Below are 14,870 nucleotides of genomic sequence, written 5' to 3' on the forward strand. Positions count from 1 at the left end.
TTCTGAAACATCAAAAGAGGGACTACTGACCTGTCACATACTACTATCATTAACTCTGTCTCTCTCTCTCTCTCTCTCTCTCTCTCTCTCTCTCTCTTCCTGCTCTGCTCCATTCTGTTTGACTGTCTGTCTGTTTGTTTCTGTCTTTCTCTGCATCTTCTTCATTACTTCCAGCCCCTCTATTATTTGTGTGTGTGTGTCTGTGTCTGTCTCTCTCTGTCTCTCTCTTTCTCTCCATTCATGTCTTGAGTGAGTTTTCTCTCTCACACACTCTCTCTCTATTTGCTGCTACTATCAAACTCTGAATTCCTCTAAGAATTGTATGCTCTTTGACATTTCAAAAGTGGATTTATTCATTTATTTGTTTCAATCTTCTTTTAGCAGGGTAGCCCTAGCAGTTGTTTAACTGTTCTACCAAGGGGCCCTGCTCACATTATGTACAGATAAATATGTCATGAATATCAAAACAAAGAACAAACAATAAAATAACTTATACTACAATTAAACACTACTCCAAAACAAAAATACAAACAAACTCAAACATTATTACGATTACAGCTTCATAACTGCTTGATTCTAATCAACTCTCTCTCAACAAAAGAAAAAAATCTGAATCTCCCATCTCAACCAAAACTATGCACCATCCCTTCAAAATAAGGAGATTTAGAATGTAACATCATTCAATATACTTATCATTATGACTTGTGACACACTTACCTTGTATAGGATTTGTAATTCGGACAGGATTTCTTTTTGTGCCTCTGGTGTGATATCTAGTGGGATGACCTGATGGACAGAGAGCAGGTGTAATCATTGTTGGTCAGAGTCCTCACTTGTAGCTTCAAAATATATAACTGTATCTTTATGACATATGATAATACTCTATTTGTTTATTTGTGCCATATGAACAGTCAAAATGTGCATGTATTGCAATACATTCTTTGAAGAAAGGAGATGATACATTACAATAAGACTTACTTTACACTTAATGCACTTTTATAATAGCAATGGGAATAGTAAGATCATGAACAATTCACAGCAGAGTATGAAGCTATACGTAAGCAAAGATAGCATATTGTCTGTCACACTGAGTGAGACATATGATACATATGATCACTATCATGGTTATCATACATGTATTCTATATTCCAATGTGAAAGAAGATTCAGAGGATGTAACCAACAAGACAACACGTATTGACACAACAAATTATATCAAATGAATTGTAATAAAAGCATGGTAAAGTATATTTTATGTTGCAATTTCAAATCAAATGTTAAGACCCAGAAAGTACTAACAAGGAGAACGGATGGTCAGTTGGTCATACTGGGTTACTGTTACAACCACTTTCCATAATCCCATTTCCGTGGCAACAAGGGCACACACTTGTAATCTCCTTTTTTTTTTAGGGGGGGGGGGGGGGGGGACAGCATCAGTGGTTACTGTCTGTTGTGTATCAAGTAACCCTGATTCTTCTTTTACATGCACAGGCATTCAGCATTTGAACTTGCCAAGCTTTTCCTATCAGCGGTCGGTAATCTATTCAAACTTTACCTCGTTGTTAAGTTAGCAAGCCCACTCAGGTGTAGCGATATGCCACAGTCCAACAGGAAGGCCATGGGGACATAGTGGGGAGGGGCGGATTAAGTAATCTCTGTTCATTGACAATTAGTTCAAGTCATCTGTGCCAATCAGTGAAGAAAGAAATCCAGCGCGATACCGATCATCGGCAAAGTACAGCAAGGGCTGATAACAATATTTCTTATTCATAGCATACAGTGTTGAGAAACAATGACAAGGTTGCATAAAATGTTGCTACAATAGAAAGGAAAGAAATTACAAATTGTATGAGATCTATTAAAGAAGGCACAATGGTTTCATAGATCCTTACCTTCACTGCCATGACGTTATTTGTTGGTACATGCTTGGCCCTAAAAAAAAGGGAAAATTAAAAAATAGTAACAGGATAGAGAGGATAATGGGTGACATATAAAAGTCTTGTTTTCTTTTCTTTTTCTTTTTCCACTGGAATATGAGGTGGAAGTTGATTGTAACACAATGGGATGAATTTGTATACTCCTAATATTTTACAGATACAACACTGATGCCGCATTTTGTGAAATTAACATATGATTTTCATAACACACATTTGTATTCATCACTCATGTATGAAAATTCCATCATAATTGATTCCTTAATATTGATGGTTTGTGTATTGACAAAGACCTAATCATGTTAATATTTATAACCATTAAATTAAATGTTTCAATTAGCACTACATTTCCTATCGTTGTTGTTTATATCTATTTGTTTTATCATTATTGGTGTTGTTGTAATGCCATCAAATGTTATAACTACAAGAGTATTTCAAATCATTTCAAGCCTTTTTTAAAGAGCATAGCATTGCATGCCCCCCTAATGGAACATTACTGTATCTTTCCCTGCTATTGAATTCATCATCTATATAATGTATGTCTACACCTACATAAGACTAATTTTGCAAACTCACTTGTATACTGTACCACTGTGACCATGTCCAAGAACCTCTAGATGTAATATATCAGTTTCCGCTATCTGTACAGTATACAGAATATACATTGCATGACATATTGAATGACTTCATTATATTTGTCTTGCGTTACTACTGTTTAATAAAGAGCATATACTACACTCAAGTTGAATCAATGGCTAACTCAATATATTTCTAGTGTAAAATCATGAAATATAACATCTAATAACTGTATGACTTTAGATGTACAATATTCTACACATCAAGAGAGTAAGAAATTAGCCTAGTATAGCTTCATCTAATTTGAAAATTTGTTCATCTGCTAAAAGTATGAATCAATGCTGCCAATATTCCCCAAATCAAAATGAAGGAAGCTTAGAGTGAGCAGTTAGGAAGATGTGTGTTACGTTAATTACAATGGGAAAAAAAAAATAAGAGCTCCTGAATCACAGAGATTTCATTTCTCCCTTATTCCGACATAGAGAGACATCTAAACTTCTCAGGAAGCCTCATGGCAAAGTCAGTGAGACTTTGCAACTCTTTATGATTCAGTTGACATGCATGATTAGCCTTTGGCTGCTGATCATGTTTTCGTCACATAACTGTTCAATGATGTTTCTTGAATGGAGCTGATCAAATGCCGTGATGATTATTGAAAGTCTTGCGATCATATCTAATCAACGATTCAGTGTATCACTTGCCCCTCGAGTCTTTTAAATAGCAAGTTGTCTTTAAAGATGAAAGTCTACACTCTGGAAACAAGTACAGGCAGACTACACTGACTTCAAGCACATGCTTTGCTGTTTTGTTCTTGTTCTTGGTAATGTTTCTGTAGGAAATATTATCTAGGCAGATTGCTTGAGTTTTGTAGGAGTTTCACTCGAGTTTGTAATTGCTTTTTTTTTTTTTGGTCATCACAGCTTGAGGGCATCCAGACAGCAGAGAAGTTCGGATAGCAGTGGGCGGCATAACTCCAGGTCTGACTGTACATGTCATAATTGATTGCTGGAAACTGACAAGAACTTTCATTCGTTCATCCAGAATGTTTCATATGACTTGATGCAGAAGTTGAATTAAGGTTGATCAGTGTGCTTACCCTTCCACTGGCTAGGATCTCTCTTAGTTCCGCATCGTGTCTCCTGTGATGAAAGGAAATGTGGAATAGATTAGATCTGTATTGAAACCATCTCTATTGGGTGATGTTCATTATTCAAAAGGTTTTTATCAAAATCATGTGGCACCAAAGGTTTAATTTCACATGTTTATGATTATAATCATTCATATAAGTAGATATTACAGTACTCTACACTAACAATAATTCAAAGTATGATAACTAATAAATCCTACCTTCCCGGCAAAAGTTATAAAAGGTTAACTAAGAGGTACAAGTTAAAATTATATAAAGACAATATGATATAATGATTCAGTCGCTCGTCTGTACTACACATGCCATTCTTGGGTGTATAATCACAACTACAAATGCTAAGTAATTCTTCAACCACAAACTTGCGCAACAACAAAAGTCAGCGCATATGATCAGCGACAGCATATTCCCAAATTAGGAGAGTGATACCAAGTGAACACTTGAGTTATAATTCCCATGGGTCATGTAGTTGTGTATTGATTTGGCTTTCAAAATAGTAGCTCAGCAACACCATTGTCCTGAAGTATACTGAGCAGGAACAGACTGTCCCATTAGAAATTCTTGCTGCAATTCTTTCTCTCTCTCCCTACAATGAATCTATCTACCGATCTATCTATCTATCTATCTATCTATCTATCTATATCTATATCTATATACATATATATATATATATATATATATATAAGTTTCTCTTTGTTTTGTAACTTTCATCACTTTTTGTATCTCTAGCTGTCTGGAGAGGGGTCTTCTTGACTCACCCATATCCTAAACTGATTCCACTGTCAGCCCCCTTTGGCACGGCTCCTGCTGGTCTTGTGTTCACCTGCAAATCAACCATCAACATTCATCACATATATGAGGGCTTCATGGACAGATACAAAGTAGATGATCATATTACATTATGAATATAGCACTAATAATAACAACAATAACATCACTGCAGTCTTTTGTTGCTCAGGTGAACATTCACTCACAACTACTGACAAAGTTAATTATGCAGATTATTTAGAACTAAGAAAACCTTTTATTTTTATTTTCTTTCTTTATTTATTTATTTTGGGGGTGCAAGAATTATCACCTCAAACATATTAAATTGATGAGACTGCCTACATCTGAAAAAAAACCCCAACAATGCCATGTTAAATTATCTTTGCTCTTTAAACATGTCAAAGTGAAAAGAAGAAAACAGGGCAAATGCAAGAAACCATCTACTACTCAGCCCTGCCAAATCTTCAGTACTTATCTACTATAGCAAACAAACCCTGAACATACCAGGTATACGAAACATTGCAGGGTTTCTCTGAAAAAAATAACATCCTCTAAGAACAGGTCCATAAACTTTCCCAAAGAGCAGCAGACAAGTAAAAACCACATTATTGCTTTAAGCTTCTCCTTGTTATCATACAGAATCTATGGAAACTATTGACATATTGATGATGTTATTTCTTTTTAGAACTGACAACCACTGCAGATGTTTTGAAGGCAAGAATCACATTTTGCCCAAGAAAAAGGAAAATTGCTCATATGTGGCATGTAAATTGAAGTTAAGTAAATATATTTCTTCTTTTAATTGAAAAAAAACTTTCCTATTTTCATGAAAGAAAAACACAAATAAAGTAGTAAAACAAAGATACTAGTTGGCAGCTTTCCTGAAGCCTTCCTGTAAAATTTCTACCAGATGGAAACAAATATTGATGTGTCTTTAATTTTGTTTTTAATATAGAAACATATTATCGTCGGCCTCATGCCAAAAGGGCCTTAACACCATAGACTTTGTACACTGTTAGGGCCCTTTTGGCATGAGGCCGACGTTATATACTGTAAAACATGATATATTCGCGGCATGAAATTTTCGCGAATTGGAGCTGACAGCCCTTTTCGTGGCATGATATTTTCGCGAATTGCCACTGGTGTTCAATGCATGTAGTGTAGACAAAAACTTTCGCGTGCATTTTAATTTCGCGAATTTTGGCGCTCGCGAAATTCGCGAAATTAAAATGCACGCGAAAATTTCTCGTTTTACAGTAGTATGTATTATTTGGAGAGGAAAAGCCATGCTTAATACTTACAGTTAGATTGTGAATGTTTTTTCTTCCCCCAGCTTTGACTGGAAAATGCAAAGAAAAAAAGGGAAAAAAAGTAAATTCCTTTCTCATTGATCACAATCAAGAAAGTTTTCACATTACACAGTAATTATAGACCAAAGTTAGGAAACCAAATAAATACAACAAAAACAAAGTATGCTGCAAATGCGACATCAGATGTGATGTTGTTTTGCTGCTGGCACCATGCCTCTCATCATTAATCTACATACACAACTGTTATCATATATAAATCAAGAAAACAGTTGTCGTAATTTGCAAAACCCTTCACTTCTTACGCATGTTGCAGTTGGTGCCAGAAAGGTGCAAGAGACATTTAAGAGGAAAAACATCATTAAGTTTGGTAATGATTCATGAAAATGTAGATTAAATTTATTTCACTTTAATAGAGTTTGGAAGTTGTTCATAATCACTCTAAGACAATGATTAAAAAATTTGAGGTATTATATCACGATGAAACCATGACTCACGCACATACAAATTTGTGTATTTGACAGGCTGTAAAGTTCTTGATTGTGACCAGACAATGTCTTTATGGACACCAAGGGATTGTTGGTCAACTGAAGAGAAATGCCGCATATTATTTTGGGGAAAAAATGCAAAAAAAAAAATGTTTGTGAACAGTATTACTAGTAACAGTACCAGTAGTGGTAGTAGTAGCAGTAGTAGTAATGCTACTGGTAGAAGTAGTAGTAGTAGTATAATACATGTAAGAATTGTGGCAGTAGTAGTAGAAGTGGTAGTGGAAGTAGCAGTAGTAGTATTAGTGGTAATAGTAAGTATTTACAGTAGTAGTTGTAGAAATGGTAGTGGTGACAGCAGTAGCAGCAGCAGCAGTAATTGTGGTTGTAGTAGTAGTAGTAGTAGTAGTAGTAGTAATAGTAGTGGTAGAGTAGTAGTAGTAGTAGTAGTAGTAGTAGTAGTAGTAGTAGTAGTAATAGTAGTGGTAGAGTAGTAGTAGTAATAGTAGTGGTAGAGTAGTAGTAGTAGTAGTAATAGTAGTGGTAGAGTAGTAGTAGTAGTAGTAGTAGTAGTAGTAGCAGTAGTAGTAGTAGTAATAGTAGTGGTAGAGTAGTAGTAGTAGTAGTAGTAGTAGTAGTAGTAGTAGTGGTGGTGGTGGTGGCATTAGTACTGGTATTACTAGTCGAAGTATTAATAGTAAGTTCAAGTACAAAACGTAGTAACAGCATGTGTAGTAGTAGTAGTTATTGGAGTACTTAGTGACCCTGGAATCTTTTCATTTGCACATTGGTAGTCGCAGTTGCTTACCCTGTGGGTAGATATCGAGGGGCGGGGCCATGACACGTCGGGCTTCACACTCTGCTAAAACTGTCAGGTACTGTTAAAGAAAAAAAAAACGACAACAGTAGGTAGCTCTGTCAATCACATTGCTCAATTCTGTTACTTGACATCACACACTCATGGCCTGGAACAACACTGACCCTTTTCGGCAAAAGGAAGTGCATTACAAAAGTGCAGTGTGTTGTATGTTGACCAAATGTACAAGTATATCTGTCATTTACTTTGACATCATAGTCACATTAGAACATGTCAATATATCTCAGTACAGGATGAATGCTTCGGCTGACAGCCTGGAATCCAAGTAGAACATGCTACATCCAATCAAATTTCATTATGCAAAACAAACAAACAAACAAACAAAAATAAAACAAAAACATGAAAATGTGCAGAATTGTCTTGATACTTTCTGCAAACCACTTCCCTTTCTGTGACATTCACAGATTTTTGCAGCCTTCTAATCAATCAAAAATAATGATCAAAGCCAGTATGAATAAATCTCATTTCATCTTTATCTATAAAGTTCCCATATATTCTCACTGTTGAAGCATCCCCTAGCCAGCAGCTATGTTGATTGGATATAAAGCCATTTAGGTCAGGGGTACATCTAATTCAGGTTTGTATGGGATCAAACATTGTAAAACCAAGTTTATACATGTCATGTGGTCAACTTGTTGCAGTGTTGGTAAACACATAATTGCAAAAAGGTTGGCATTTAAAAATAAGCAAATATTCAAATGGACCACACATAAATCATAATCGTTTAACTTCTGAGTCCATGCTGAAACACAATTTTGAGCATTATTAGTTTCATCAGGATAGCTGCCAAAAGAGTTTCTCTTTAATCAAACAGACAAAGTACAAACTGTGAATGTTTCAATTAACAGACATTCTCCCTGTCTTACAGTCTAACCGAGACATACAAGTGTACTCCTTAGTCAGAAAGTAATATCTTCATCAACACATGAGTGCCTAGATTCATATGTTGGGTGTGGGACCATGGACTTTGACCCACTTCACATATTCAGGTTAAAGATAATCTTAAAATGAACATCACTAGTTTTGTGAAACTGACAGTTAGTATGCATGATGAAATGTTGACAGGCAAGCATCAGAATCAGTTGTTTTACATTTGCTATGAAGAGAGCGAAGTAAGCATCAAAAGTTTGCACCCCAGGGGTCATAGGTCATTCATATCATACATGCCTGGGTCACGGGGGTCACATGGTACTCAGTCAGTGTCTGGAGTATCTCCCAGGGTTTGAATTCTCTACCCTGAGGCTGTGTGTCTGACAAGATACCATTTGTGTTAAATTCTCTTTATCTTAAATACTTTCATTTTCCTACTTTTGGCCAAGGTCTCTCCTTTCTATCTCTCTTCATATTTCTATACCTAGATCTATCCCTCCCATGTCATCTTTGTTGGTTTTCTGTCTTTCTATATCTTTATGTCTCTATATCAATATATGTCTATCTCCATCCATCTATTTATCCTCCTCATGATATCTGTGTGCCAATGCCTGTCCACCCTTTGCTCATTCTTTGTTTGTTGTTGTTGTTGTTGTTGTTGTTGTTGTATCATCTCTCTTCCTGGTCACATTATCTCCTCTATATCTTTCTCTCTTCCTTTCTTTCATTCTTTTTTGTTGTTGAGATATTTGGTATGTTTAATGGGGGGGGGGGTGTTTCACAAAAGCTGTTCGTAAAGTTATGAATGACTTATGAACGACTGGTGATCAGTTCTTGTGCTGAATTATTGAAATTCTGATAAGTATAGCACATCAGAACTGATCACCAGTCGTTCGTAAGTCGTTCGTAACTTTACGAACAGCTTTATGAAATAAGGCCCTGGTATATTTTTCTTGCATACTACCTCTTCTTCTGCTTTCAATGAATACCCATTCAATTTACATTCTTCATGATCAAAATTTTCTTTTCAGTGAGGCAAGGATACTCTGTAGATATTACCATAGAAGTAGCCCTGCTTAAAAAGCCATCACAATCATTTGGTAATGACAGTAATTCATTAGCAACTGGTATTTGGGTAAGACCCATAAGAAAAAGAATACTTGTTTTGCTTTTTCAGTGGTCCATGGATAAAAGAAGATATCATATGACCAGTAAATGATGAAATATTGGCCAGGAAATTGCTACATATCAAATAATTCTAAATAAATGACACAAAGTCTTGCATTGTTTGATATCATTCTCTATCCAGGTTGAAAAGTTCTCTGTAATGCAAATATACATAGCTGCAAAGTTGTGTCTTTAGGAGGAAATCTGTGTAACACAGCATACATTTAAAAATATAGATTTATGATACAAATGGATCAAGAAAACAAATAAAAACTGAGATGGATTGATTATCTTTATCCTCATGACAGCATCATGGGCAGTCTACAGTCAAGCTTGGCAATAAGCTTGGGTTGCTTAGTGATTGCATTGTAACTAATGGGTGGAACACTTTCACATTCACCAATTGCTGAATAACATAGGATATGTAACAAGCTAAGCCTACTGTTTTCAGCAATCATACATCAAGGTTTGTCATTTTTTTTCTAGGGAGTGGGGCTTATGTGCAAGAGAAAGTGAAAATTCTTGTTTGAAGAAAACAAAAAGATGGAATGTATTATTCAGATAAGAAGCTTTTTTAAGACAAAAAGAATAACTGAACCAAAGTGCTTTCACTCATGAGAAAATATCTTACTGGCTGAGTTACAGAAAAATAAAAACAATTCAGCTGAATCGCTTTATAAGCATCCACTCATAGATACTCATTGTCCCTACTGAGATTGCTATCAATTGCAATTTCTTAGTGTAGAGACGACCTGACATGTGCCAACTATACAGAACCAACAAAAGAGATTGAAAATAGTCTAGATGTCATTATTCTTAACTCACTTACATGTGAATATCTGTAGTTCTTACAAGCAAAATGTAGCAATTTCACTTTCATTTGTCTGTAAAAAAGGATGATCACACGATGTTAGTTAAAAATGTCACTATTTTGATACATTGCATCTAATGCACATTCCAATAACTGTTGTTCTCTCTATATGATTTCTACTTTCCGTGATGAAGGAAGGTACGATTCCTCCTCGTATTACAACAAATAACCCTTTTACTCTGCCTAGAATAAATGAATGAATTTAGTGAAGAAGTGGATGAGTTAATGAATGAAATAATTCTTGCACAACAAATGAATAAACATTGCACTTCCAAACTTAGCTCATCCTCAAACACATGTCCAACTTTGTCAAAATGTATGTGCCCAAGCACCGAGTTCTATACAATTCTAGCAAGCACATTAAAGGAAGGATGAAACAGGAACAAAAAAAAAAAAAAAAAAAAATGCTGAGCGGGATATCATTTCTCTGCAGTGGAATGACTCATAAACTGATGTACATGTTGATGAGCACAATTACTGCACTAATGTACAGAGGATGTTAGGTATATCAGGATTACCATTGACCCTGTATGCCTGCATGCAAACAGGAAAATCTGCAACAGGATCGTTGTTCACATCGTACCCACGCATTTTTTTTCTCTGCCCAATTGTATTCTCATATAGTATGCTTACCATGCTATATTGTGCATTAATGTGTGCTTAACCCTCCTTAGGAAGGACTAGCCCAAAAGTGAGAAAAATATGGATCATTTAAACCAAACGAGGCAAAACATTGTGAAATTTGAGCATAGTCAGGGAAATATCAAAGAATATTAACATGACTTGTAATGTTAGCACTTGGTCAACCAACAAAAAGAACACTGTCATAATGATTGGGTGATTATAACCTCATTTTCAAGGTACTCCTTAACTGTTGTGTGTATGAGATTGCTGCAAATTTCAGTTTTTCCATCAAGAGGGATTTCCTGTCACAACCTTGGCAATCCATCACAACCAGGGTCCCATTAAAAAAAAAAAAAAAAAAAAACATTATCAGGAACAAATACAACATTTCTATAACAAATTTGCTCTCAGCCAATCAGATGTAAGAATTTCAGTAGCTTCTAACAACCATTGCAACTTGTTATTGACAACAAGTTTTATGAAACAGGGCCCAGGATCATTATGTTCTGACACACTTTCGAAGACAGAAGAAGTAAATTTATTATCATACAAATATACAATACAATCTGTATCATTGTATCACTTTGTGAATTCAGTGCAGGATGGGTCAGGCATATCATGATAAAAGTATCAGGAGCCACATGGGCAAGACCTACTTATTCTGAAATCCCTTCAATGTATGCATGCACTGGACTCCTACTGTTACTGCCTGATAATTTGCATATATTTTATCTCCTATGGCAACCTTGGATGACATCTCACAGTGCTTTATACTGGGGAAAAGGTGAGTTATAAAGATATCAACTACTGTTGTTGTTGTTATTATCATTATTATTATTATTATTATCATTATTATCATTATTATTATTATCATTATTCTTCTTATTATTATCATCATCATCATTATTGTTATTGTGTATCACCAACTAGACAGCATGTCAGATTTGATTTACTGATTAAATGATTCTAATGATATACATGATCATTACAACTGTCACACTATTTATCCAGTTCTACTCAGAATTTAGCGACTCTGCTGCCTTTGTGTGACCATCTTCATCTGACAATGATGTCTTCCCTGGAGATAATCTACTATAAGCATATAAATGATATGAACTTACATAGTTTATCATGGCCTCCATTTCATCGTCACTACGGACTGTGATGCGATCACCATCTTCGTCTTCATCTGGAAAATGAAACAAAAATAACAAGCATTATTGCTGGACCTGATTGAATTGTAATGTTAACTAAATGCAGCACAAGTCACTCATTAAATGTAACAACACTCTGGGTTCTACAATTAATCAATTTTTATTTTCTCACATGCTTGAACAACTGGGCAAGTATTTTAAAAGGTTACCCATATCATGAAGTCACTTGCCCATAAAAACAAGAAAATATAGAATGACACAAAGGCAAACCATGCTTTTAATAATGATAACAATATATTAATAGTACTCATGGCGCTGTGGAAACAGAAATGAATATGATAAAATATGTTACAACATACTATCATAAAAGATAGAACATAAGAATAAACAAGTGAACAAACAGACAAATTGACATACTTTATATGTACATACAGTCTGTAAACAATTGTCAATGTGAATTAAAAAGCCTTTAGGTAAGTTTTAAGGTTTGATTGAAAGCATCAATGAAAGGTGCCTGTCATAGAGATATATTGGGAGGATATTTTAAAACTAAGTACAAGTCTGTTGCCTCTTCTGCATTAAGTGATATCATCCATTTTAATCCATTGTTCCTAAGTTCAGATATTGCACCAATCCCTACTTCTATCTAGAGCATGTCTGGCTGCCTTGAATCATGGCAACCCAGTTCATTTTTAGACTTTACATGATCGATAGAACAATTTAGTTGCCACTGGACAGAAGACTAATGGCTTTGTAACCTTAGCCCTAATTCTAAAATGCACTGAGGGATTTTAAAAAAAAAAAATCTAATATAGAGGTATGCACATGATAGCTACGGTATGATACCTTATGCTGCAAACATTTTACAATGTACAATTTAAAAACATTATGCAACCGTCAAACACTTGCTGAGAGATGATGATCTTTATGTGGTAGTATTCCTTCAACCCAACCCCCCATATTTTCATGAAAAATAGACATTCCCTTTCAGTATTACTGAGACCCATTAATTGAAAGGCACATAATTTTCCCAGTGCTTTGTGGCGATGCTAGATCAAGCGCTCTTTCATTGCCCAGGAAAGATTAATTTTGTGAAATTCATGAACCTTTTCTTCAAAAAGTTGTACTTCTAAACAAACAAAAAAGTGGAAGAAGTTTTCATTAAAAGTTGTGGAATTTAAAGTTTCATATCTTTAAAAAAAAACCTAGAATTTAGCACTCAGAAGCACAGACCTCCACCATGCAGTTCATTTCCACACATGCTGAAAATCACTCAATTTCCCAATAATAAAGAAGCCTTGTTCCTGCATGCTGCAAGGCCGTGCCTTGAGCAGAGCAAGCACCTTAAAGGGATGGTATAGTATTGGTGGGGATGAGGATTGAGCTTTTAACTTTTTGAGAGATACCAAGAAACCACTTAAGAAATAGTACAAAGCATACCATTCTAAGAGGAATTCAAAGTTTATTCGATGACAATCGGTTTTGGAATGGCTGAGACATCCAAAAACAAAGCAAAACAAGCAATCAGAATAAAAGCTGGGTCCCAACTTTTATCAGGATTGCTGTGTTTCGGGTATCTCAGCCATTTCAAAACCGATTTTCATCAAGAAACATTGAATTCCTTTTGGAATTACATGCTCTTTCACATTTCATAAGAGGTTTTTCATCATCTCACCAAAAAATGTTAAAAACCTGAAATTAGGTCTCGACCAAAACTATACGATCCCCTTAGTGTGTGTATGCAGACCTCAAATGCACTCAGCTTGAACTCCCAAGTTAATTGACCGTACTCGCCAAATTATTTTTTAAAAAATTCTTCAAAAATTCATAAAACTACCCAAATCACTCCCAAAATTTAATAATCTGTTCCTTGTGCCATTATCAACTTTTCCTGTAAGTTTCATTCAAATCCATTCACAACTTTTTGAGTTATTTTGAAAACAGACAAAAACAAAACAAAACAAAGCAGTGGTGGATCCAGGTGGGGGCGCACTGGGCGTGGGCCCCCTTTATTTTTTATTTTTCAAAACAAAAGAAATGAAAAGAAAGAAATGGGGGTGTGTGCCCCCTTTATTTTGTACAGCCCCCCCCCCCCCCCCTTTACAGAATTCCTGGATCTGCCCCTGCAAACAAATGCTGATACAAACATTAAACCTCCTTAGCAGAGGTAGTGGAAAAGCAGTGACACTAGTCACAACCAGTATGCACATCAGAAGAGGTGGTGTGATCATCTCACAAATCTCTCACTGACCTGGACATAAATCTCCACTAAAACTTATTTTTTTAATTTTGAATGAAAACTAAACAGAAAAATCTAAAGCATCAAATGACTGATTGTGTGGTAATCATCCAGCAATGGTGACTGTAAGATGGAAGGAGTTGTATTTGCTAGATTATTGACTAACGATATATATCTGATATGCAGAAAATATTTCCATGGCAAATATCAAAGCTCTGCTCCTAAAAATAGAATTTGAACAGTCCATTATTAAAAATGTACCACGCAGTTTACATTGCTTTGCATCCTGTTCTTGCATTGCTACATTTCAGATAGAATGTTTACAATAAGCACATATTTTCCATCATGGATTCTGACTGGTTAAATTCATAATTATTTATGTTTGACTCGAGGCATAACTCGCAATATGATGTAATAAAGCCTTTATCTTGTTTCATAGCAGGTCTGAAACAAGGGGATCAATAAAATGCATCAACCTGTTTTAATGAACGAGATATAAAGAAATGAAAGCCATTTGTATTTGATAGAAAGGGTGCAAAAATGTTAGGCTGCCTGTTTTTGAGATCTAACTATTTTGACAAACTGATGCATACCATCCAAAGCGTCGACAAAATTTGTGGCGTTGTGTACCATGGTGATGGCAACACAGAGCACCCTAAATTTTCACTTGAAGCTTGAATTGATCACAAAGCAAAGCTCGAAGTCCCATAAAGTCTGTTGAGTATTCAGAGAATTATCCTGGTTATTTACATTTTGGTTTCTTTGGATCAATTTTCTCTACATTGTAACTTACTCATACCACTGCCTCTGCACCACGATTTTACACGTATGGGAATGGCTTGTCAGACACCT

At 35.4% G+C, this 14,870-nt stretch overlaps 1 protein-coding gene across 1 annotated transcript in view; it reads right to left on the bottom strand.

Moving 5' to 3' along the window:
• The window catches only part of LOC139719799 (dual specificity mitogen-activated protein kinase kinase 5-like), a 34,613-nt gene that overhangs the window by 17,933 nt on the left and 1,810 nt on the right, over positions 1 to 14,870 (bottom strand). The window contains exons 3-10 of the mRNA XM_071631185.1: positions 11,747 to 11,814; positions 7,025 to 7,094; positions 5,723 to 5,760; positions 4,412 to 4,476; positions 3,606 to 3,648; positions 2,510 to 2,574; positions 1,892 to 1,931; positions 718 to 786 (exon numbers count right to left, since the gene is read on the bottom strand). Coding sequence (XP_071487286.1) covers positions 718 to 786; positions 1,892 to 1,931; positions 2,510 to 2,574; positions 3,606 to 3,648; positions 4,412 to 4,476; positions 5,723 to 5,760; positions 7,025 to 7,094; positions 11,747 to 11,814 — 458 coding nt within the window. The remainder of the gene's footprint in view (positions 1 to 717; positions 787 to 1,891; positions 1,932 to 2,509; positions 2,575 to 3,605; positions 3,649 to 4,411; positions 4,477 to 5,722; positions 5,761 to 7,024; positions 7,095 to 11,746; positions 11,815 to 14,870) is intronic.

The sequence above is a fragment of the Diadema antillarum genome, unplaced genomic scaffold (genome assembly GCF_040938485.1).
Source record: "Diadema antillarum isolate AM-2024a unplaced genomic scaffold, OU_Dant_1.0 scf00000115, whole genome shotgun sequence".
Taxonomy (NCBI): domain Eukaryota; kingdom Metazoa; phylum Echinodermata; class Echinoidea; order Diadematoida; family Diadematidae; genus Diadema; species Diadema antillarum.